Source organism: Pleurodeles waltl, chromosome 1_2 (genome assembly GCF_031143425.1).
Source record: "Pleurodeles waltl isolate 20211129_DDA chromosome 1_2, aPleWal1.hap1.20221129, whole genome shotgun sequence".
NCBI classification, from domain to species: Eukaryota; Metazoa; Chordata; class Amphibia; order Caudata; family Salamandridae; genus Pleurodeles; species Pleurodeles waltl.
In genome coordinates, this window is record NC_090437.1 from 1,343,930,277 (window position 1) to 1,343,956,904 (window position 26,628).

Consider the following 26,628-nt stretch of genomic DNA (forward strand, 5'->3'; position numbering starts at 1 on the left):
GAAAGAGGCAATCATTGTGCCTATTTATAAGAAAGGAGAGAGGAATCTCCCGGGAAACTATAGACCCATCAGCCTCCTTGACAATCTCCAGAAAATATTTTGCCATCAATTGTTGAGTAGGCTGAGTAAATGGATAGTGGAAAACCAAATTTTAAACCACCTCCAAGCGGGCTTCAGAAAAAAAATCATCATAATAGACCAGATATTCCGTTTCATTTCTATTAAATGGAAAGTTGTTGATGTGAACTCAGGTCACCTATTTGTAGCATTTGTTGACCTAAAATCAGCTTTCGATTTGGTACCCCGCAATAAATTGTGGGATGTCTTGTCTAAAATGGGAGTCCTTTGCCCTATTTTAAACATCATCAGAGATCTCTATACTGGTAATTATGGTAGAATCAGATGGGGTCGGCAAGGTGAACTAACTGAAAAACTTCCCACCGCTCGTGGCGTGAGGCAAGGCTGTGTACTCGCCCCTACCTTATTCCTCCTTTTTATAAACGCATGCATTCCGTATCTTATGGAGTGCTCCAATGACGCCCCCAAAATAGGAGGGCAGAAGATCCCCTGCCTCCTATTTGCTGATGACACCTTGTTGATATCCCAAACAGCTACAGGTCTCACAACCCTGCTTTCGAGATTTATAGCCTTTTGTAACGATCACGGCCTGGAAATCAATCGATCAAAAACTAAGTGTATGGTGTTTGGGGATAAAAAAGGTAGGATGCGGCGCCCCATTTATTTAGAAGGCGCCGCATTGGAAAGAGTTGGCGATTTTGAATATCTAGGCCTGAAACTAGAAGATTCGCACAAATGGTATTCTCATCTCCAGAAAGCGAATCTCCGTTTGAAACAACAGACGAGCGGTATTGTAAGGTTTGCAGATAGATCTCCTAGCTTTGCTGTGACACCCACAATTGAAATCTACAAATTACAAGCAAGGGGGGGGGGAGCCCTTTTTGGAGCCGAACTGTGGGGCCACTGTAATTTAGATGATTTGACAAAGGTGGAAAACTCTTTTTTAAGGTCTTTACTAAGAGTTCCTTCCAGTACCCCAATGCTTCCTATTTGAATGGACCTAAATTTGCCTCCTATTTGCCAGATTGCTGCTCTCAGGCCTTTGTTGTTTTGGATCCACCTATGGTCATTAGACTCTCTTATTCTCTACAGATGTGGGCTAGTTAACCTGATGGCCAATAATACTAGTCCAAAAATCAAGTGGTGTGCGTACGTGGAAAGGATTTTCACACTACTTGGCTTGGGGTCTTACTGGAAGGATCCGCTATCTATTCCAAAAAATGCAACACAGACACTAAAGGATGCATTTTGGCTCCATGTGCATCTTTCACAACTGTTTGTTGTTTCATCATCTTCCATGATGGGCAGTTTCTTACAATTAAAATGCCATTATGAATCCACGCAATATATGGACATAGTTCTCTCTCCACGTGCACGTGCATTGTACATTAGATTTAGGATAGGCTCTCTCCCTTTGCGCATTCTAACACACAAATGGGCCAACACTAGCTACACTTCGAAGATGTGCCCAATGGGTTGTGCCAGGGAAGAATCTATAACCCATGTTCTTTTTCAATGTCCTGCATATCATAATCAGAGAGTTCGTTGGATCATTCCCTTGTGTAGGAAAATGGGTTTTAAGAACTGTCCATTGGCCCTGAGAATTTTTAAATCCGACCCATCCGCTCTAGTGGCCTGCTGTCTGGCAAAATATTTAGATTCCATCTGGCATTGTAGATTGAACATACTTAAAAAAATAGAGGTAAACTCAACTATAGACGTAGGGAGAGGCTGTTAATGATCCCATCCGTGAATTTTAACGTAGGCACCTATTACCTTTTATCGCTTAAAGTATTCTTATGTCCAGATACTTTTGGTTAAGTCTGTATCTGATTCTTGATATTTACTATGCAAAATTTTGCATTCTCATATGATCTTATAATATGGCTTGAATTTTTAAAGGGAACATTTTTATGTTTAATATATACACTTTTATTGTCTAAAAGTTTTTTTTATGCTTAGATATTCTTATACTTTTAAATAGATCGGTTAGGCTTGTATTTGAATCTTGATGTCTAACATACAAAATCTTGCACTATTATATGATTTTATAATACGGTTTGAACTTCCAGAAGGAAAATCCTCATGTTTTACTTTTTTTTATGTAGCCCAACCTCTTATGCTTGAAACTTGTTGTACACAACCTGCTGCTTTGTAAAACTGTGAATTGTGGTGTGCTTTTATGGTATTTACTTTTACCGAAATAAAGCTAACGAACGAACAAAAACATCTTGTTTTCCTTTAAAGAAAAAGGGCTGCATTTAAAAAATAAATGATCAACTTTTTTAAAAGCTATCACATACATGGTGGCCTGCTGACCTCTGCATACCCGCATTCCTGTGATGGCAGCTAATCTAACTGGGTCACAAATTGCGACCTACCTGATTAATATTCATAAGGTAGAGGTCTATTTCTGACCCAAAATTAATCACTATTTATGGAATAAGGACTAAATAATACCTTGGTTCAACAGGATTAGCAATTACCAAATAGTGATTACCCCAAAAAAAAACGATATTTGGTAATCGCAATTACTACCATTCGTACATTTAGCCCAGAGTCCTTAAGAATAAAAAATGAAAGCAAACAGGGTTTTCATAATCTCAAGATGGAGTCCACATGAGGCCAGAAGAGAAATAAGGATGAGGAATGAAGACCCAGTGGGTGAAAGATCTCCACCCTGGAGACCACAGAAGTCAGGAGAGATTCAGCAGAGACATTGGGTAATTCCGAAACCGAGTGGATCCTACTCTGTGTAGTATTAAAACTAAAACAAATTACCTGGTATGAATTAATCTACAAACAATCAGCTAGGGAAGTACCAGGATTGCCAGTGGGAATGAACATAAAGGAAGAACTGCGTCATACGCCCTGCTTTCATTCATCAGAATTGGCCCTGTATGGAGAGTTTCCCTCTTTCGCTGGTCAAACTGCCTTCAAGGGAGGGGTCTCTGGGTGGAGAGATGCTACATACTTGTATCTTTCTCACTGTCCTCTCAGTGGCCTCCACTCCCCCTGGCTTCCCCTTACTTCAGCGCCTCCTCTCACTGGCCTCTCCAAACAACAGGCGCCTCACATTGGCCTCTGCTCCAGTTGGCTGTCCTTGACACTGATTAACTTCCATTAACAGAAAGATATGAAAAGTGAACAGAAGCCAATGCTCACCTGCGGCTGATCATCCCATGCAGCCACGGGGGATAGTCGCCATCCAGGATCACTTTGCAGACCTGGGTGTCTCTAAACCAGCACAAGGTCTCCCTCCTCTTCAGCTTCTTCCTCTCCTCTTCCTCTGCCTTCTGCAGGCGGCTGTCAGTACCAGCAGAGGTCCTGTTGTCAAAGGGCATCAGCTGAGGAAGAAAGTCAGGCAGGTTCGAAAGTCGGTGGTAGGGATACAACACACATGTACAGCTGCACACACAACTCTATAGGACACTGGCCAAGCACTCTTACCACAACCTTCACTGCCAGGCCTATCCACCGCAACCATCTGCTCTCACGTGAGGCATCAGATGGAGAAGCAGGGATGGAGAAGATTATAGGATCGGTGGTGGAGATACAGAACATATTCATCCAGCCACATGCACAGAAGACGTGACACCGGCAGGCACTGTTACAACAGCCTTTACTGCCAATACCATTCACCACAACTCTCATCTTCAGTGGTGCAATAAGACCTTCAACTACACAAAGACTTAAACTCCAGCCGGTGAAGGTGGCCAAAGACCATGAAACCACTGACCCAGCACCCTTGACTTCAGATTAAGGATCCTCAAAGACATACACTGCACTGCACCAATTCCTTAGACTTCAGCCAAAGATCTCAAGCTACTTGTGTTGTCCAAACCTGCTTGGTCGTCTTCCTGCTTGTGGTGGACTACGGCAAAATAAGGGGTGGATTTACCTTCAATTTGTCTAAACAATGCATTGAATTCAGATAGAAAACCTTACTTTTGCTCGAGTCAGCCATGAAAATAGGTTTTCTCCATAAGAAGTAATGGGTAATATTTGCTCATAGGTAGTCTGACCTGCAAAAACAAAACTGCAAATCGGAAGTGTGAGTGAGTGTCTCCTTTCACAGACCAGCTGGGCTGGGGCAGGGTCAGTCACAGTGGCAAACTGGTAAGCCTGTTGTCAAACTCTTCATAACTGAAGAACAGTATGGGGCAAAGCACTGCAAATAAAAGTAGCAACTTGTGAGTCCTGATACTTCAGTTCGCATTGGGGATAGAGTAAAGGACGTCAAAGGTGCCTTGAAGACAAGCAGACAGCACCTTGTAGATAAAGCGCATGGGAACTGTGAGCAAGCAAACTTAAGGAGCTGAAGGATGCAGGACTCTGCAAGGCAGGTTCAATGTCTTTTCACAGAGTTTGCCGCCCTCCTAAAGGCTGTGGGCCTCTCTGAGGCTAGTTCAATGCCTTCTCTCAAGACTGGTCACTCTCCTGAGGGGGCAGGTCTCTCCAATGCTGGTTCAATACCTCCTTTCAGGAGCTCACCACTGTCATGAAGGGTACCAGGCACTCCCAGGCTGGTTCAGGCCCTACTCTCAGGAGCTCACCACCCTCCTGAAGGGTTTGGGTTGTTCCAAGGCTGGTTCAATGCCTTCTATCAGGAGCACACCACCATCCTGAAAAGTGTCTCGCTCTTTAAGACTGGTTCAATGCCTCCCTCTCAGAGCTTGTTGCCCTCCTGAAGGGTGCAAGGATCTCCAAAGCTGGCTAAATGCCATGCCTCAGAGCTTGCCACCCTCCTGAAGGGTGCTGGGCTCTCCAAGGCTGGTTCAATGTCTAATCTTAGGAGCTCACCACCCTCCTGAAGGGTGCCGGGCTCTACAAGGTGGATTCAATGACCCCCCTCTCAGAGTTGTCACCCTCCTAAAGGGTGCCAGGCTCATCAAAGCTGGCTTGATGTCTCCTCTCAGAGCTTGCCACCCTCCTGAAGAGTGCTGGGGTCTCCAAGGCTGGTTCAATGCCTCCTCTCAGATCTTGCCACTCTCCTGAAGGATGCCATGCTCTCCAATGCTGGTTCAAAGCCTCCTCTCAGAGCTCAACCCCCCCCCCCCCCCTTAAAGGGTGCTAGGCTCTCCAAGGCTGATTCAATGCCTCATCTCAGCAGCTCATTGCCCCACTGATGGGCGTTGGGCTCTCCAAGGATGGCTCAGTGCCTCCTCTTAGAGTTTGCCTCCCTCCTGAAGGATGTGGCCTCTCCTGCTTCTGGGTCTTCTGTCTACGTCAGTTAGACAGTGATCTGGACTCTAACCATCCTGGCCTTGTTCTCTCATGTGTGAATTAAAGCATCCATCGAATCATTTACACACAGATGCCAAACTCTCAAAGAAATGCCTGCCTTGAACTGAAAAGCATACTTTGTGACTCTGCAATTCATTTCTAAGCTTCAAAAGGATGCTTTTTGGTGGGTGTGGAAATACGGTTCACCATTTCAGCTATGATGAGCAGAGTGAATAAACCTGTGGGGAGCAAAGGTAACCAAACCTAGAGTGTTTGGATTCATATATATATTTAAAATTATCTACCTAAAGAAGAACGTGGATCAAAAAAATCTGTCCCCAAGAACATTTAGGAGGATACACATTGAATTTTCAAAAATACTTAATCTAGGAACCAGACCTGGAGCAGGTTTTAAATTCAGCTGGCTCTGCAGTATCAGGTTCTTGTCAATCCACAATCTGGAGCCCGAGGGCAGAGAGATCACTCAGTCAGCTTCCTCACTGTTGCTTTCCTTCTCTAGTTGCAACACTCCGTCTCTGGGGCATAATACTGCCTCCTTCCACCCTCCACATTCCCTCACCCTCGTGTCATCCTCAACCATTCCTTTAGTGTTCTCTCCCACCACTGGCCACCTTGGTTCTTCCCTCCCAGGCTACCTCATCCTGGTCTATGACTCCCACCACTAGTCACTCTTCCTTTGCCCTCCCCAGGCTTCCTCTTGATCTAGGACTCTCCCACCACTGGTCACCATGGCTGTTCCCTCCCAGCCTACCTCCCCCCTGGTCTATGACTCTCCCACTACTGGTCACCTTTCTTCCTCCCAAGTTTGATATACCTCATCTGGGCCCCTCCAATCCATATGTCTTCACCTCACTTGCTGACACCACACATGCACCACAATATTACCTCAACAAGTCTGCTGCGTGGGCGAGGCACAGGGGGCCCAGGTGAGGATTCTCTGGACTTTGGATGGGGAAGGTTCTGTGGTATTCTTTTCCTTGGCAGAGGAACGGGGGTGGGAGGAGTGTGAGCTCCTACAAAGAAGAGCAAGAAACAATCAGAAACAAGTCATTAAAGAGCCCCTGCGAGAAGGAGTGATGCATTTTACCGTGGCTACAAAATCACTAACAAGCCCACCTGTGCAACAGTGAGTACCACTGATGTACTAGGGTGTTCTAACTACGCAACAGCGAGTCCCAACTGCACAACGGTGTGTCCCAACTACGCAACGGCAAGTCCCAGGTACGCAAAGGCGAGCCCCAACTTTGCAAAGGAGAGTTCCACCTCTGCACCGGCGAGTACCATCTAGACAAATTTAGTGCTGAGCATAATATAAACAGAGGGAGAATGCATACCTCCGCACAGTCAGTGATGAGTACTACCCATATGCATGCAAGCCACAATCCCTGCCTAAGCACACACTAGTCAAGAGGGACTCAACAATAAGCAACTGTAGGAAGTTGGCTCTGTATATGCTATCTCAAAGTGAGAGATAGTATGCACAGAGTCCAAGGGTTCCCCTTAGAGGTTAATAGTGGCAAAATGCGATAATACTAATGCTCTATTTTGTGGTAGTGTGGTCGAGCAGTAGGCTTACCAGAGGGTAGTGTTAAGCATTTGTTATATACACAGGCAATAAATGAGACACACACTCAAAGACTTAACTCCAGGCCAATAGGTTTTTATAAGAAAAATATTATTTACTTAATTTATTTTAGAACCACAAGATTCAGAATTTAGGTAAGTACATAAATTGTAAGGTACTTCACACAGGTAAGGGAAGTAATGTACACAGTTTTGGCAAAAAGGGCAAGAAGCTATTTTAAAAGTGGACACTGCAAAAATCAACAGTTCCTGAGGGAGGTAAGTAATGCTTAGTTTCTCAGGTAAGTAAAGCACTTACAAGTTCAGTCTCCTGGGTATAGACAGCCCACTGTTGGGGGTTCAAGTCAACCCCAAACACCCAACACCAGCAACACAGAGCCGGTCAGGTGAAGAGGTCAAAGTAGGGCCCAAATAACATAGGCGCCTATGGAGAACAGGGGTGCTCTGGTCCTAGTCTGCTAGCAGTTAAGTACCTGCGTCCTCGGGGAGCGGACCAGGGGGGTTTTGTAGAGCACTGAGGGGGGGGACACAAACAGGCACACAAAATACACCCTCAGCGGCACAGGGGCGGCCGGGTGCAGTGTGCGAAGCAGGCGTCGGGTTTTAGGTAGCAATCCATAGAGGGACCCGGGGTCACTATGGTGACGCAGGTAGGGCACAGGGGGGCTTCTCGGGCCAGCCACCGACTGGGCTAGGATGAGGGCCGTCTGCTGGTCACTCCTGTGCCGATGGTTGGTTCCTCTCGGTCCTGGGGCTGCGGATGCAGTTCTTTGTCCAGGAGTTGAGTTCCTTTGTTACCTGGCAGTCGAGGTCAGGGGGAGCCTCTGGATCATCTCTGCAGGCGTCGCTGTGGGGGTGCAGGGAGGTCGACACAGGGTGTCCACATCGTTGGAGTCGCCTGGGGGTCCTCTCTGCAGTGTTGGTTTCTCTGGACACGGGCTGAGGGCGTCCGGTGTAGTGTGAAGACTCATGCTTCCGGAGTGAGGCTGAAGTCTTCTTTAAAGTTGGATTTTTGGTTGTAGTTTTAGACAGAGCCGCTGTCCTCTGGAGTTTCTTGGGCCTTAGGTGCAGATCAGTCCTCTGAGTCCTCAGAGGTCACTGGTCCCGTTGGATGCGTCGCTGTTGCAGGTTCTTTGAGTCTGGAGACAGGCCGGTAGGGCTGACGCCAAGTCAGTTGTTGTCTCCGTCGTCTCTGCAGGGCTTTCAGGTCAGCAGTCCTCCTTTCTTCAGGTTGCAGGAATCAGATTTTGTGGGCTCAGGGTCACCCCTAAATACTCAATTTAGGGGTGTGTTTAGGTCTGGGGGGCAGTAGCCAATGGCTACTGTCCTGGAGGGTGGCTACACCCTCTTTGTGCCTCCTCCCTGTTGGGAGGGGGGCACATCCCTAATCCTATTGGGGGAATCATCCAAAATAAGATGGAGGATTTCTAAAGGCAGGGGTCACCTCAGCTCAGGGCACCTTAGGGGCTGTCCTGACTGGTGGGTGACTCCTCCTTGTTTTTCTCATTATCTCCTCCAGACTTGTTGCCAAAAGTGGGGGCTGTGTCCAGGGGGCGGGCATCTCCACTAGCTGGAGTGCCCTGGGGTGCTGTAGGCTAGAACCTTTGAGGCTCACCGGCAGGTGTTACAGTTCCTGCAGGGGGAGGTGAGAAGCACCTCCACCCAGTACAGGCTTTGTTCCTGGCCACAGAGTGACAAAGGCACTCTCCCCATGTGGCCAGAAACCCGTCTGGATGTGACAGGCTGGCAGGAACTGGTCAGCCTAACACTAGCATTTGGACTAGTATACAGGGGGCATCTCTAAGATACCCTGTGTGCATTTTTCAATGAATCCCACACTGGCATCAGTGTGGATTTATTGTGCTGAGAAGTTTGATACAAAACTTCCCAGTATTCAGTGTAGCCATTATGGAACTGTGGAATTCGTGTTTGACAAAGTCCCAGACCATATACTCTTTATGGGTACTGTAAGGAAATGCCTCCTTGGCATGGTTACCCCCTGACTTTTTGCCTTTGCTGATGCTATGTTTTGAATTGAAAGTGTGCTGAGGCCTGCTAACCAGGCCCCAGCACCGGTGTTCTTTCCCTAACCTGTACTTTTGATTCCACAATTGGCACACCCTGGCATCCAGCTAAGTCCCTTGTAACTGGTACCCCTAGTACCAAGGGCCCTGATGCCAGGGAAGGTCTCTAAGGGCTGCAGCATATCTTATGCCACCCTGGGGACCCCTCACTCAGCACAGACACACTACTTGCCAGCTTGTGTGTGCTGATGAGAACAAAACGAGTAAGTCGACATGGCACTCCCCTCAGGGTGCCATGCCAACCTCACACTGCCTATGCAGTATAGATAAGTCACCCCTCTAGTAGGCCTTACAGCCCTAAGGCAGGGTGCACTATACCATAGGTGAGGGCACCAGTACATGAGTACTGTGCCCCTACAGTGTCTAAGCCAAACCTTAGACATTGTAAGTGCAGGGTAGCCATAAGAGTATATGGTCTGGGAGTCTGTCAAACACGGACTCCACAGCACCATAATGGCTACACTGAAAACTGGGAAGTTTGGTATCAAACTTCTCAGCACAATAAATGCACACTGATGCCAGTGTACATTTTATTGTAAAATACACCCCAGAGGGCACCTTAGAGGTGCCCCCTGAAACCTTAACCGACTATCTGTGTAGGCTGACTAGTTCCAGCAGCCTGCCACAACCGAGACATGTTGCTGGCCCCATGGGGAGAGTGCCTTTGTCACTCTGAGGCCAGTAACAAAGCCTGCACTGGGTGGAGATGCTAACACCTCCCCCAGACAGGAGCTGTCACACCTGGCGGTGAGCCTCAAAGGCTCACCCCTTTGTGCCAGCACCGCAGGACACTCCAGCTAGTGGAGTTGCCCGCCCCCTCCGGCCACGGCCCCCACTTTTGGCGGCAAGGCCGGAGAAAATAATGAGAAAAACAAGGAGGAGTCACTGGCCAGTCAGGACAGCCCCTAAGGTGTCCTGAGCTGAAGTGACTAACTTTTAGAAATCCTCCATCTTGCAGATGGAGGATTCCCCAATAGGATTAGGGATGTGACCCCCTCCCCTTGGGAGGAGGCACAAAGAGGGTGTACCCACCCTCAGGGCTAGTAGCCATTGGCTACTAACCCCCCAGACCTAAACACGCCCTTAAATTTAGTATTTAAGGGCTCCCCTGAACCTAAGAATTTAGATTCCTGAAACCTACAAGAAGAAGAAGACTGCTGAGCTGAAAAACCCATGCAGAGGAAGAACAGAAGACACCAACTGCTTTGGCCCCAGTCCTACCGGCCGGTCTCCTGCCTTCCAAAGAACCCTGCTCCAGCGACGCTTTCCAAAGGACCAGCGACCTCTGAATCCTCAGAGGACTGCCCTGCTTCAAGCAAAACAAGGAACTCCCGAGGACAGCGGCCCTGCTCCAAAAGAACTGCAACTTTGTTTCAAGGAGCAGACTTAAAGACCCCTGCAACTCCCCGCAAGAAGCGTGAGACTTGCAACACTGCACCCGGCGACCCCGACTCGACTGGTGGAGAACCAACACCTCAGGGAGGACCCTCCGGCGACTCCGAGTCCGTGAGTAACCAAAGTTGTCCCCCCTGAGTCCCCACAGCGACGCCTGCAGAGGGAATCCCGAGGCTCCCCCTGACCGCGACTGCCTGAACTCCATTTCCCGACGGCTGGAAAAGACCCTGCACCCGCAGCCCCCAGCACCTAAAGGAACGGTACTCCTGTGCAGGAGTGACCCCCAGGAGGCCCTCTCCCTTGCCCAGGTGGTGGCTACCCCGAGGAGCCCCCCCTTGCCTGCCTGCACCGCTGAAGAGATCCCTTGGTCTCTCATTGAAAACCATTGAAAACCCGACGCGTGTTTGCACACTGCACCCGGCCGCCCCCGCGCTGCTGAGGGTGTACTTTTTGTGCTGACTTGTGTCCCCTCCGGTGCCCTACAAAACCCCCCTGGTCTGCCCTCCGAAGACGCGGGTACTTACCTGCTGGCAGACCGGAACCGGGGCACCCCCTTCTCTCCATTGAAGCCTATGCGTTTTGGGCACCTCTTTGACCTCTGCACCTGACCGGCCCTGAGCTGCTGGTGTGGTAACTTTGGGGTTGCTCTGAACCCCCAATGGTGGGCTACCTTGGACCCAAACCTGAGACTTGTAAGTGATTTACTTACCTGACAAAACTAACAAAAACTTACCTCCCCAGGAACTGTGACAATTGCAGTGTGTCCACTTTTAAAACAGCTTATTGTGTTTTATGTAAAAAGTATACATGCTAATGTAATGATTTAAAGTTCCTGAAGTACTTACCTGCAATACCTTTCAAATGAGATATTACATGTAGAATTTGAACCTGTGGTTCTTAAAATAAACTAAGAAAAGGTATTTTTCTATAACAAAACCTATTGGCTGGATTTGTCTCTGAGTGTGTGTTCCTCATTTATTGCCTGTGTGTATGTACAACAAATGCTTAACACTACTCCTTTGATAAGCCTACTGCTCGACCACACTACCACAAAATAGAGCATTAGTATTATCTCTTTTTGCCACTATCCTACCTCTAAGAGGAACCCTTGGACTCTGTGCATACTATTCCTTACTTTGAAATAGTACATACAGAGCCAACTTCCTACATTGGTGGATCAGCGGTGGGGTACAAGACTTTGCATTTGCTGGACTACTCAGCCAATACCTGATCACACGACAAATTCAAAAAATTGTTATTAGAAATTGATTTTTGCAATTTGAATTTTTTTTAATTCTTAAAAGACCTGTTAGGGCCTTGTGTTAGATCCTGTTTAGCATTCCTTTTAGAGTTTAAAAGTTTGGTAAAAGTTTGAATTAGAACCTAGAACTAGTTTTAGATTCTTAAAAAGTATTCCAACTTTTAGAAGCATAATGTCTAGTGCAGAGATGAATGTGGTGGAACTCGACACCACACCTTACCTCCATCTTAAGATGAGGGAGCTAAGGTCACTCTGTACACTAAAGAAAATAGTAATGGGCCCCAGACCTTCCAAACTACAGCTCCAGGAGCTTTTGGCAGAGTTTGAAAGAGCCAACCCCTCTGAGGATGGCAACACAGAGGATGATGATAGTGACTTGGAGGGTGATTCCCCCCTACCAGTCCTATCTAGGGAAGACAGGGCCTCTCAAGCCCTGACTCCACAAAATCGTAGTCAGAAATGCTGGTTCCCTCACAGGAGGGACCAACCTCTCTGAAATCACTGAGGATAACTCCAGTGAAGAGGACATCCAGTTAGCCAGGATGGCCAAAAGATTGGCTTTGGAAAGACAGATCCTAGCCATAGAAAGGGAAAGACAAGAGATGGGCCTAGGACCCATCAATGGTGGCAGCAACATAAATAGGGTCAGAGATTCTCCTGACATGTTGAAAATCCCTAAAGGGATTGTAACTAAATATGAAGATGGTGATGACATCACCAAATGGTTCACAGCTTTTGAGAGGGCTTGTGTAACCAGAAAAGTGAACAAATCTCACTGGGGTGCTCTCCTTTGGGAAATGTTCACAGGAAAGTGTAGGGATAGACTCCTCACACTCTCTGGAAAAGATGCAGAATCTTATGACCTCATGAAGGGTACCCTGATTGAGGGCTTTGGATTCTCCACTGAGGAGTATAGGATTAGATTCAGGGGGGCTCAAAAATCCTCGAGCCAGACCTGGGTTGACTTTGTAGACTACTCAGTAAAAACACTAGATGGTTGGATTCAAGGCAGTGGTGTAAGTAATTATGATGGGCTGTACAATTTATTTGTGAAAGAACACCTATTAAGTAATTGTTTCAATGATAAACTGCATCAGCATCTGGTAGACCTAGGACCAATTTCTCCCCAAGAATTGGGAAAGAAGGCGGACCATTGGGTCAAGACTAGGGTGTCCAAAACTTCCACAGGGGGTGACCAAAAGAAAGGGGTCACAAAACCTCCCCAGGGGAAAGGTGGTGAGACAGCCAAAAACAAAAATAGTAAAGAGTCTTCTACCGGCCCCCAAAAACCTGCACAGGAGGGTGGGCCCAGAGCCTCTTCACAAAACAATTCTGGGTACAAGGGTAAAAACTTTGATCCCAAAAAGGCCTGGTGTCGTAGCTGTAGTCAGCCTGGACACCAAACTGGAGACAAGGCCTGTCCCAAGAAAGATACCACTTCTAACTCCACTCCAGCTAAAACTGGAATGGCCAGTCTCCAAGTGGGATCAACAGTGTGCCCAGAGCAAATCAGGTGTCACACTGAAGCTACATTAGTCTCTGAGGGTGGGGTGGATTTAGCCACACTGGCTGCCTGGCCCCCTAACATGCAAAAATACAGGCAGCAGCTCTTAATTAATGGGACAAGTGGAGAGGGCCTGAGGGATACAGGTGCCAGTGTCACTATGGTGACAGAGAAACTGGTTTCCCCTGGCCAATACCTGGCTGGACAAACTTATCCAGTCACCAACGCTGACAATCAGACTAAAGTACATGCCATGGCTATGGTAACTTTAGAGTGGGGAGGGGTCAATGGCCTGAAACAGGTGGTGGTCTCCTCAAATATCCCAGTAGACTGTTTGCTTGGAAATGACCTGGAGTCCTCAGCATGGGCTGAGGTAGAACTGAAAACCCATGCAGCCATGCTGGGTATCCCTGAACTGGTGTGTGTCAAAACAAGGGCACAGTGCAAGGCACAGGGTGAAAAAGTAGAGCTGGAGTCTGGAAGAAAGGCCCAGCCTACCAAGAGAAAAGGAAAGTCAGCTGGGAAACCAGCTGCAACACAACAAGAAAAAGAGAGCCTCTCTTCTCAGGAAGAAGTTCTGCCCTCTGAGGGAACTGAGCCTATGGAGCTGGAACCTTATCAGGTTGAGCTCTTGGGCCCAGGGGGACCCTCAAGGGAGGAGTTGTGTAAGGGACAAGAAACCTGTCCCTCTCTTGAAGGCCTTAGGCAGCAAGCTGCTGAAGAGTCCAAAGGCAAGAAAAATGGAACACATAGGGTCTATTGGGAAGATGGACTCCTGTACACTGAGGCAAGAGATCCCAAACCTGGTGCCACTAGGAGAGTGGTAGTGCCTCAGGGGTTCAGAGAGTTTATTCTGACCTTAGCCCATGATATTCCCCTTGCTGGGCATTTGGGACAAACCAAGACGTGGGAGAGGTTAGTCAACCACTTCTACTGGCCCAACATGTCCCAGAAGGTTAAGGAGTTTTGCACCTCCTGTCCCACCTGTCAAGCCAGTGGTAAGACAGGTGGACATCCAAAGGCCCCCCTCATTCCACTTCCAGTGGTGGGGGTCCCCTTTGAAAGAGTGGGTGTGGACATAGTGGGTCCACTGGAACCTCCCACAGCCTCAGGAAATATGTACATCCTAGTAGTAGTGGATCATGCTACTAGGTATCCTGAAGCTATTCCCCTTAGGTCGACTACTGCCCCTGCAGTAGCCAAGGCCCTCATTGGTATCTTTACCAGAGTGGGCTTCCCTAAGGAGGTGGTGTCTGACAGAGGTACCAACTTCATGTCAGCATAACTAAAACACATGTGGAATGAGTGTGGAGTGACTTATAAATTCACTACACCATATCATCCACAAACTAATGGCCTTGTTGAGAGATTCAACAAGACATTAAAGGGCATGATCATGGGGCTCCCAGAAAAACTCAAAAGGAGATGGGATGTCCTCCTGCCATGTCTGCTTTTCGCTTACAGAGAGGTGCCTCAGAAGGGAGTAGGGTTCTCACCCTTTGAACTTCTGTTTGGCCACCCTGTAAGGGGACCACTAGCTCTTGTGAAAGAAGGCTGGGAGAGACCTCTTCATGAGCCTAAACAAGACATAGTGGACTATGTACTTGGCCTTCGCTCAAGGATGGCAGAGTACATGGAAAAGGCAAACAAAAACCTTGAGGCCAGCCAACAGCTCCAGAAGTGTTGGTATGACCAAAAGGCTGCACTGGTTGAGTTTCAACCAGGGCAGAAAGTCTGGGTTTTGGAACCTGTGGCTCCCAGGGCACTTCAGGACAAATGGAGTGACCCTTACCCAGTGCTAGAGAGGAAGAGTCAGGTCACCTATCTGGTAGACCTGGGCACAAGCAGGAGCCCCAAGAGGGTGATCCATGTGAACCGCCTTAAGCTCTTCCATGACAGGGCTGATGTAAATCTGTTAATGGTAACAGATGAGGATCAGGAAGCTGAGAGTGAGCCTCTCCCTGATCTTCTGTCATCAGACCCTAAAGATGGCTCAGTAGATGGAGTGATCTATTCAGACACCCTCTCTAGCCAACAGCAAGCTGACTGTAGGAAGGTCCTGCAACAGTTTGCTGAGCTCTTTTCCCTAACCCCTGGTCAGACACACCTGTGTACCCATGATGTGGACACAGGAGACAGCATGCCTGTCAAAAACAAAATATTCCGACAGTCTGATCAAGTTAAGGAAAGCATCAAGGTGGAAGTCCACAAGATGCTGGAATTGGGAGTCCATCCCATTCCTAGAGCTGATGAGCTGATTGATAAATTAGGGGCTGCCAAATTCTTAAGTACCTTTGACTTAACAGCAGGGTACTTGCAAATCAAAATGGCCCCTGGAGCAAAAGAAAAGACAGCATTCTCCACCCCTGATGGGCATTATCAGTTCACTGTTATGCCCTTTGGTTTAAAGAATGCCCCTGCCACCTTCCAAAGGTTGGTGAATCAAGTCCTTGCTGGCTTGGAGTCCTTTAGTGCAGCTTATCTTGACGATATTGCTGTCTTTAGCTCCAACTGGCAGGATCACCTGGTCCACCTGAAGAAGGTTTTGAAGGCTCTGCAATCTGCAGGCCTCTCTATCAAGGCATCCAAATGCCAGATAGGGCAGGGAACTGTGGTTTACTTGGGACACCTTGTAGGTGGAGGCCAAGTTCAGCCACTCCAGCCTAAGATCCAGACTATTCTGGACTGGGCAGCTCCAAAAACCCAGACTCAAGTCAGGGCATTCCTTGGCTTGACTGGGTACTATAGGAGGTTTGTGAAGGGATATGGATCCATTGTGACAGCCCTCACAGAACTCACCTCCAAGAAAGTAAACTGGACTGTAGAATGCCAACAGGCCTTTGACACCCTGAAACAAGCTATGTGCACAGCACCAGTTCTAAAAGCTCCAGATTACTCCAAGCAGTTCATTGTGCAGACAGATGCCTCTGAACATGGGATAGGGGCAGTTTTGTCCCAAACAAATGATGATGGCCTTGACCAGCCTGTTGCTTTCATTAGCAGGAGGTTACTCCCCAGGGAGCAGCGTTGGAGTGCCATTGAGAGGGAGGCCTTTGCTGTGGTTTGGTCCCTGAAGAAGCTGAGACCATACCTCTTTGGTACTCACTTCCTAGTTCAGACTGACCACAGACCTCTCAGATGGCTGATGCAAATGAAAGGTGAAAATCCAAAACTGTTGAGGTGGTCCATCTCCCTACAGGGAATGGACTTTATAGTGGAACACAGACCTGGGACTGCCCATGCCAATGCAGATGGCCATTCCAGGTTCTTCCACTTAGAAAATGAAGACTCTCTTGGGAAAGGTTAGTCTCATCCTCTTTCATTTGGGGGGGGGGGGGGTTGTGTAAGGAAATGCGTCCTTGGCATGGTTACCCCCTGACTTTTTGCCTTTGCTGATGCTATGTTTTGAATTGAAAGCGTGCTGAGGCCTGCTAACCAGGCCCCAGCACCGGTGTTCTTTCCCTAACCTGTACTTTTGATTCCACAATTGGCACACCCTGGCATCCAGGTAAGTCCCTTGTAACTGGTACCCCTAGTACCAAGGGCCCTGATGCCAGGGAAGGTCTCTAAGGGCTGCAGCATATCTTATGCCACCCTGGGAACCCCTCACTCAGCACAGACACACTACTTGCCAGCTTGTGTGTGCTGATGAGAACAAAACGAGTAAGTCGACATGACACTCCCCTCAGGGTGCCATGCCAACCTCACACTGCCTATGCAGTATAGATAAGTCACCCCTCTAGTAGGCCTTACAGCCCTAAGGCAGGGTGCACTATACCATAGGTGAGGGCACCAGTACATGAGTACTGTGCCCCTACAGTGTCTAAGCCAAACCTTAGACATTGTAAGTGCAGGGTAGCCATAAGAGTATATGGTCTAGGAGTCTGTCAAACACGGACTCCACAGCACCATAATGGCTACACTGAAAACTGGGAAGTTTGGTATCAAACTTCTCAGCACAATAAATGCACACTGATGCCAGTGTACATTTTATTGTAAAATACACCCCAGAGGGCACCTTAGAGGTGCCCCCTGAAACCTTAACCGACTATCTGTGTAGGCTGACTAGTTCCAGCAGCCTGCCACAACCGAGACATGTTGCTGGCCCCATGGGGAGAGTGCCTTTGTCACTCTGAGGCCAGTAACAAAGCCTGCACTGGGTGGAGATGCTAACACCTCCCCCAGGAAGGAGCTGTCACACCTGGCGGTGAGCCTCAAAGGCTCACCCCTTTGTGCCAGCACCGCAGGACACTCCAGCTAGTGGAGTTGCCCGCCCCCTCCGGCCACGGCCCCCACTTTTGGCGGCAAGGCCGGAGAAAATAATGAGAAAAACAAGGAGGAGTCACTGGCCAGTCAGGACAGCCCCTAAGGTGTCCTGAGCTGAAGTGACTAACTTTTAGAAATCCTCCATCTTGCAGATGGAGGATTCCCCAATAGGATTAGGGATGTGACCCCCTCCCCTTGGGAGGAGGCACAAAGAGGGTGTACCCACCCTCAGGGCTAGTAGCCATTGGCTACTAACCCCCCAGACCTAAACACGCCCTTAAATTTAGTATTTAAGGGCTCCCCTGAACCTAAGAATTTAGATTCCTGAAACCTACAAGAAGAAGAAGACTGCTGAGCTGAAAAACCCCTGCAGAGGAAGAACAGAAGACACCAACTGCTTTGGCCCCAGTCCTACCGGCCTGTCTCCTGCCTTCCAAAGAACCCTGCTCCAGCGACGCTTTCCAAAGGACCAGCGACCTCTGAATCCTCAGAGGACTGCCCTGCTTCAAGCAAAACAAAGAACTCCCGAGGACAGCGGCCCTGCTCCAAAAGAACTGCAACTTTGTTTCAAGGAGCAGACTTAAAGACCCCTGCAACTCCCCGCAAGAAGCGTGAGACTTGCAACACTGCACCCGGCGACCCCGACTCGACTGGTGGAGAACCAACACCTCAGGGAGGAGCTTCCGGCGACTCCGAGTCCGTGAGTAACCAAAGTTTGGGGTTGCTCTGAACCCCCAACGGTGGGCTACCTTGGACCCAAACCTGAGACTTGTAAGTGATTTACTTACCTGACAAAACTAACAAAAACTTACCTCCCCCAGGAACTGTGAAATTTGCACTGTGTCCACTTTTAAAACAGCTTATTGTGTTTTATGTAAAAAGTATACATGCTAATGTAATGATTTAAAGTTCCTGAAGTACTTACCTGCAATACCTTTCAAATGAGATATTACATGTAGAATTTGAACCTGTGGTTCTTAAAATAAACTAAGAAAAGGTATTTTTCTATAATAAAACCTATTGGCTGGATTTGTCTCTGAGTGTGTGTTCCTCATTTATTGCCTGTGTGTATGTACAACAAATGCTTAACACTACTCCTTTGATAAGCCTACTGCTCGACCACACTACCACAAAATAGAGCATTAGTATTATCTCTTTTTGCCACTATCCTACCTCTAAGGGGAACCCTTGGACTCTGTGCATACTATTCCTTACTTTGAAATAGTGCATACAGAGCCAACTTCCTACAGGTACCCTGTACTTACAATGTCCAAGAATTGGCCTAGACACTGTAGAGGCATAGTGCTCATGCAATTATGCCCTCGCCTCTGGTATAGTGCCCTGCCTTAGGGCTGTAAGGTCTGCTAGAGGGGTGACTTACCTATGCCACAGGCAGTGGTTTGTGGGCATGGCACCCTGAGGGGAGTGCCATGTCGACTTAGTCTTTTTTCTCCTCACCAGCACACACAAGCTGAGAGGCAGTGTGCATGAGTGAGGGGTCCCCAGGGTGGCATAATACATGCTGCAGCCCTTAGAGATCTTCCCTGGCCACAGGGCCCTTGGTACCAGGGGCACCACTTACAAGGGACTTAACTGTGTGCCAGGGCTGTGCCAATTGTGGAGACAAAGGTACAGTTCAGGGAAAGAACACTGGTGCTGGGGCCTGGTTAGCAGGGTCCTAGCACACTTCCAATCATAATTAGCATCAACAAAAGGCAAAAAGTTAGGGGGTAACCATTCCATGAGAGGCATTTTCCTACAGCAACGATCAGTGAGAAATATCGTTTAGACAATTCACTGATGATCCCACCTAGTCACACATCCTTGAGGATTATGCCAATACATAAGCCAGTGAGAAGCCCTACATTCCCAGCCACCAGCTGGACACAAGATAGTGAGGAGACCCAGCTAGACAGCAGCTACAGCTAAGCAGCACCTGTGCCACGTCAGTAACCACGCCCTCTGGCACGTCAATGAGTGTTCCAATACTGAAACAAGTACATCATGCCCAGTATTAGTACACATCAGTGCTGACTCCTGTGCAGATAAAAGCTCTCAGTAAGTCAGTGCTCCCTCTGAACTGCACACAAGTCACTGAGGAGTCCTAGATGGGCACACATGAGGAATCAGGCCCGGGCACACACAAGTGATGAGACCCTCAGATGCCAGTCAAGTGCCAGTGAAGTGTCATACAGATGCATGTAAGTGCTAATGACTATGGTGATTAAAGTCACAAGCAAGTCACACTAGCACAAGGCAGTGTTGTATGTAGCAAAAGTGATGAGTTTCCTTGAAGTGTAATTTAAGGCATAAAGCAGCGTCTAATCACACATAGCAGTGGAGAGTCACAGATTCACACAGAGCAGTGCAGCGTCTCATGCAGGCACAAGCTGATGGTGGACCCCACATAAACATAAACCCTCAATAAATCATTCTAAACACAAATAAGTGGCAGGGTACACCTAGACACAAGAGCAAAACTAAGGTTGTACCTGGGCACAACTCAGTGAGAAGTGTCTATTTCACACGTCATAGATACATACTCTAGAGTCCACAAATCGCTAAAGGGGTAATAGCTACACCCCATTGACTTCTAATATAAACAGATGGACGAATCACTTGAACACACGCCAGTGATGACTGCCATCTGCAAACAGGCATCTGGGCATACAGCTTTGGCACAGTTGAGTTACTTGACCAACTTGGCACAAGTGAGGTTTGGAACCACCTAAACAAAGGTCAGTTATGACTCCCACCTGAACACAGACCAATGTCACAACCAAGCACCAGTGAACAATGACTTCTAGCTAAAGATGGACGTCCCCGCAAGGGCACCCAGCTGAGACAGAGCGAATACCCAGTTAAGAAACAAGAATGAGCATACAGTAACCAACTGAGCATCGTTTAGTGAAGGCGTCTACCTGAGGTTAAGATAACTTTATACATCCAACTGTCATACAATGTGACGATACACAGCTAAGATGCACGCCATGGAAGATACTCAGGGAAGACACCCACCTATGAAGCACATCACTGAAGATACTCAGGGGAGATCTTCAGTTTCATGCCAGAGCAGGGACTGGTGGTCCCTGTACCGGTGTAGACTGGATTATGCAAGGAGGGCTTTCTTTGTGCCCTTCAAAGCATTTCCAGATGCTCTGGGAGGATACCCCTCCCATGCCTGTAACACCTATTTCCAATTGGAGAAGGTGTAACACCCTCCTTCCAAAGGAAATACATTGTTCTGCCCTCCTGGGATTGAGCTACTCAATCCCCAGGAGGGCAGAAACCTGTCTGTGAGGTGACAACAGCTGGGGATGCAGTGGAAACGCAGAGAGCTGGTTTGGCAGTACTGTGGGTCCATGGGGGAGCCCCCAGGGTGCATGGAATTGGCTCCCCAGTACCAGATTTGGATTGGGGGTAAAATTTCTCAATCTTAGACACCTTACATGGCCATATTTGGAGTTACAATTGTGAAGCTACATATATGTACTGACATATATGTAGGGCACGCTTACAATGGTGTCCCCGCAATCACAAAGTCCGGTAAATTGGTCCTGGACAACGTGGGGCACCTTTGCCAGTGCAAGGGTGCCCTCACACACAGTAACCTTGCACCTAGCCTTCAGTAACTGAAGGTTAGACATATAGGTGACTTACAAGTTACCTGGTGCAGTGAAAATGGCTGTGAAATAGTGTGTACACTATTTCACTCAGGGTGCAGTGGCAGTCCTGAAAGAGTGTTTGTATGAGCTCCTTATGATGGCAAAAGAAATGCTGCAGCCCATAAGGATCTCCTGGAACCCCAATGCCCTGGGTACCTAAGTACCATATTCTAGGGACTTATAAGAGGGGTCCAGTGCGCCAATCTGAATTGGGATATGGAGTCACTAGACTATAGTGACAAAGTTGATAAACAGAGAGCGCATAAGCACTGGAGTTCTGGTTAGCAGAACGCCAGTGACACAGTAAAACACACTGACATATAGGCCACAAACTATGAGCACTGGGATCCTGGCTAGCAGGATTCCAGAGATACAGTAAAACACATTGACATATAGGCCAGAAACTATGAGCACTGGGGTCCTGGCTAGCAGGATCCCAGTGAGACAATAAAAACACACTGACAAAAAGGCAGAAAGTTGGGGTAACATGCCAAGAAAGATGGTACTTTCCTACAGCATGTCACTGAAGATAGTCCATAAAGATAGATAGCTAGGATGCACATCCTTGAAAACACTCAGAGAAAATACCAAGCTACGGTGCACATCAATAAAGATATCCAGAGACAATACCCAGTTATGATGCCCATCACTGAAGATACTCAGGGAATATATGTAGATAAGATGCACCTTACTGAAGATACCCTCGAAGACACCCACCTATGAAGCCCATCACTTAAGATAGTGAAAATATCCAGCTAAGATGCACCTCACTGAAGATACTCGGTAAACATACCCAACAACGATGCACATCACTGAAGAGACTCACTAATGATACCCAGCTAAGAAGCATGTCACTGAAGATAGTCCATAAAGATAGACAGCTAGGATGCACATCCGTGAAAATACTCAGGAAGATACCCATCTACGATGCACATCACTGAAGATACTCAGGGGAGATACCTAGATAAGATGCACATCACTGACATGCATCATTGATGTGCCTCAGGAAGACACTCCCCTATGAAGCACATCAATGAAGATACTCAGGGAAGACACTCAGCTAAGATTCACCTCACTGAAGAGCAATAGACTATCTTCAGTGATGTGCATCGTAGATGGGTATCTTCGTGAGTATTTTCAAGGATGTGCATCCTAGCTGTCTATCTTTATGGACTATCTTCAGTGACATTCTTCTTAGCTGGGTATCATTAGTGAGTCTCTTCAGTGATGTGCATTGTTGTTGGGTATGTTTACCGAGTATCTTCAGTGAGGTAAACATACCCAACAACGATGCACATCAGTGAAGAGACTCACTAGTGATACCCAGCTAAGAAGCCACCATAAAGATAGACAGCTAGGATGTACATCCTTAAAAATACTCCGGAACATACTGAAGAAACTCAGGGAAAATACCAAGCTATGGTGCACATCAATAAAGATATCCATAGATAATACCCAGTTATGATGCACCTAACTGAAGATACTCAGGGGAGACACCCAGCTAAGATGCACATCACTGAAGATACTCAGTGACAATATCCAGCTAAGATGCCCCTCATTAAAGATAGTCTATAAGCATACCCAACAACAATGCACATCACTGAAGAGACTCACTAATGATACCCAACTAAGAGGCATGTCACTGAAGATAGTCTATTAAGATAGACAGCTAGGATGCACATCCTTGAAAACACTCAGGAACGTACCCATCTACGATGCACATCAATGAAGAAACTCAGGGGAAAATACCAAGCTATGGTGCACATCAATAAAGATATCCAGAGACAATACCCAGTTATGATGCACATCACTGAAGATACTCAGAGAAGATATCTACATAAGATGCAAGTCACTTAAGATGCTCAGTAAACATACTCAAAAACAATGCACATCACTGAAGACTCACTAATGATACCCAGCTAAGAAGCTCATCACTGAAGATAGTCCATGAAGATAGACAGCTAGGATGCACAGCCTTGAAAATACTCAGGAAGATACCCATCTACGATGCACAACACTGAAGAAACTCAGGGAAAATACCAAATTATGATGCACATCAATAAAGATATCCAGAGACAATATCCAGTTATAATGCACATCACTAAAGATACTTAGGAAAGATACCTAGATAAGGTGCACATAAATGAAGATACTCAGTGAAGATACCCAGCTAACACACACATCACTGAAGAGACGCAGTGAAAATACCTACCTAAAAAGCACATCACGAAAGGTACTCAGCATAGATACCCATTAAGATGCACCTCACCGAAGATACTCTGACATCATCCAGTTAAGATGCACTAAGTGAATATACTCTGTAAACATACCCAGCTGTAAAGCACATCACTGAAGATACTCAGGGAATATACTCTGCTAGGATAAACATCACTGAAGATATTCACCAAAGATACCCACGTATGATACACATCCCTGAAGATATTCACCAAAGATACCCACGTACGATCCACATCACTGAAGATGCTCACTAATGATATCCAGCTAAGAATCACATCACAGAAGATACTCGGGGAAGATACCCTGCTACGATTCAAATCACTTAAGATATTCAGGGAAAATACCCACGTACGATTCACATCACTGAAGATACTCAGAGAAGATACCCAGCTAAGGAGCACATCACTGAAAATACTCCTTGAAGTTACACAGCTAAGAAGCACATCACTTAAGATATTCAGGAAAAATGTACATCACTGAAGATACTCCATGAAGGTACTGAGCTAATGTGCAAATCAATGAAGATACTCAACTACGATACCCAGTTGTGACGCACATCGTTGTAGATACTCGGGGAAGATACATAGCAATGATGCACATCAGTAAAGCTACTCCAAGAAGATGCCAAGCTAAGAAACACATCACTGAAGACACTCAGTGCAAATACCTAGCTAGGATGCACATCACTGTAAATACTTCCTATCTGATGATAGCCAGCTAAGATACACATCTCTGAAGATGCTCGGGGGAAGCAACCAGCTAACACACAAATCACTGAAGACACTCCATAAAGGTACCCAGTTACAACCCTTTGAGGACTGCCAGTAGAGATATGATCCAGTAAAAATACTCAGCTGAGATGCACCTAAGAGTAATGTCACCATAGCTCTTTGAGGATTGCTAATTGTTTTCATTAACTGTACATCTTATTATAGTGCCTTAAAAACAGTAGAAGTCACGTGAAAGCACTTGAACTCATAGATGTGAAATGCTCAGGTGCAGCTGGGCTCTCATTGGTGGTACAGAGTGGGCTCCGTTTGGTAGTACAAGGGTGGGCTCTGATTGGTAGTACAAGGGTGGGCTCTGATTAGTAGTACAAGGGTGGGCTCTGATTAGTAGTACAGGGGTGGGCTCTGATTGTTAGTACAGGGGTGGGCTCTGATTGTTAGTACAAGGCTGGGCTCCGATTGGTAGTCCAAGGGGGGGGGGGGGCTCTTATTGGTAGTCCAAGGGGGGGGGGGGGCTCTTATTGGTAGTCCAAGGGGGGGGGGGGGCTCTGATTGGTAGTCCAAGGGGGGGGGGGGCTCTGATTGGTAGTACAAGGGGGGGGGGCTCTGATTGGTAGTCCAAGGGTGGGCTCTGATTGGTAGTCCAAGGGTGGGCTCTGATTGGTAGTCCAAGGGTGGGCTCTGACTGGTAGTCCAAGGCTGGGCTCTGACTGGTAGTCCAAGGCTGGGCTCTGACTGGTAGTCCAAGGCTGGGCTCTGACTGGTAGTCCAAGGCTGGGCTCTGACTGGTAGTCCAAGGCTGGGCTCCGACTGGTAGTCCAAGGCTGGGCTCCGATTGGTAGTACAAGGCTGGGCTCCGATTGGTAGTACAAGGCTGGGCTCCGATTGGTAGTACAAGGCTGGGCTCCGATTGGTAGTCCAAGGGGGGGGGGGCTCTTATTGGTAGTCCAAGGGGGGGGGGGGGCTCTTATTGGTAGTCCAAGGGGGGGGGGGGCTCTGATTGGTAGTCCAAGGGGGGGAGGGGGGCTCTGATTGGTAGTCCAAGGGGGGGGGGGGCTCTGATTGGTAGTCCAAGGGTGGGCTCTGATTGGTAGTCCAAGGGTGGGCTCTGATTGGTAGTCCAAGGGTGGGCTCTGACTGGTAGTCCAAGGCTGGGCTCTGACTGGTAGTCCAAGGCTGGGCTCTGACTGGTAGTCCAAGGCTGGGCTCTGACTGGTAGTCCAAGGCTGGGCTCTGACTGGTAGTCCAAGGCTGGGCTCTGACTGGTAGTCCAAGGCTGGGCTCTGACTGGTAGTCCAAGGCTGGGCTCTGACTGGTAGTCCAAGGCTGGGCTCCGATTGGTAGTACAAGGCTGGGCTCCGATTGGTAGTACAAGGCTGGGCTCCGATTGGTAGTACAAGGCTGGGCTCCGATTGGTAGTACAAGGCTGGGCTCCGATTGGTAGTACAAGGCTGGGCTCCGATTGGTAGTACAAGGCTAGGCTCCGATTGGTAGTACAAGGCTAGGCTCCGATTGGTTGTACAAGGCTGGGCTCCGATTGGTAGTACAAGGCTGGGCTCTGATTGGTAGTACAAGGCTGGGCTCTGATTGGTAGTCCAAGGGTGGGCTCTGATTGGTAGTCCAAGGGTGGGCTCTGATTGGTACTCCAAGGGGGGGGGGCCCTGATTGGTAGTCCAAGGGGGGGGGGGGCTCTGATTGGTAGTATAAGTCTGGGCTCTGATTGGTAGTCCAAGGGGGGGCTCTGATTGGTACTCCAAGGGGGGGCTCTTATTGGTAGTATAAGTCTGGGCTCTGTTTGGTAGTACAAGGCTGGGCTCTGATTGGCAGTACAAGGCTGGGCTCTGATTGGCAGTACAAGGCTGGGCTCTGATTGGCAGTACAAGGGTGGGCTCTGATTGGCAGTACAAGGGTGGGCTCTGATTGGCAGTACAAGGGTGGGCTCTGATTGGCAGTACAAGGGTGGGCTCTGATTGGCAGTACAAGGGTGGGCTCTGATTGGCAGTACAAGGGTGGGCTCTGATTGGCAGTACAAGGGTGGGCTCTGATTGGTAGTACAAGGCTGGTCTCTGATTGGCAGTACAAGGCTGGTCTCTGATTGGCAGTACAAGGCTGGTCTCTGATTGGCAGTACAAGGCTGGGCTCTGATTGGCAGTACAAGTTGGGCTCTGATTGGCAGTTCAAGGGTGGGCTCTGATTGGCAGTTCAAGGGTGGGCTCTGCACAGCAGCTGTAAGGATGGTAGGGACACTTACTCTTGTTCTCCAGCTCGCGAAGCCTGGCTAACTCCTGCTCGGCATCTTCTTCTTGTCGTCTCTTCTCCTCCAGTTCATGCTCCAACTGGACTCGGGCCCTCATCTCCACCAGCACAGCCAGATATCTCCTCCGGCAGCAGAAGGTTTTGTAGTCTGCACAGATTAAAATACAGAGTCAATGTCCTGCTAAGGAGGAAGGAAAGAGGCAGAGACTGCTTCATGCAAAGTCACTCCCAAGGAGCATCAAACTTCTTAGTGCCTGGCAGGACCTGAAGCCCAAGGACAGCCAAAGACATGTATTCATCAGAAGCAGCCCTCATGACAGGT

General features: G+C 48.0%; 1 protein-coding gene across 1 annotated transcript in view; it reads right to left on the reverse strand.

The window, feature by feature from the left end:
- LOC138252353 (myosin-IIIb-like) overlaps positions 1–26,628 on the reverse strand; it is a 407,650-nt gene that overhangs the window by 52,798 nt on the left and 328,224 nt on the right. Inside the window, exons 23-25 of the mRNA XM_069205730.1 lie at positions 26,302–26,454; positions 6,211–6,338; positions 3,244–3,425 (exon numbers count right to left, since the gene is read on the reverse strand). Coding sequence (XP_069061831.1) covers positions 3,244–3,425; positions 6,211–6,338; positions 26,302–26,454 — 463 coding nt within the window. The remainder of the gene's footprint in view (positions 1–3,243; positions 3,426–6,210; positions 6,339–26,301; positions 26,455–26,628) is intronic.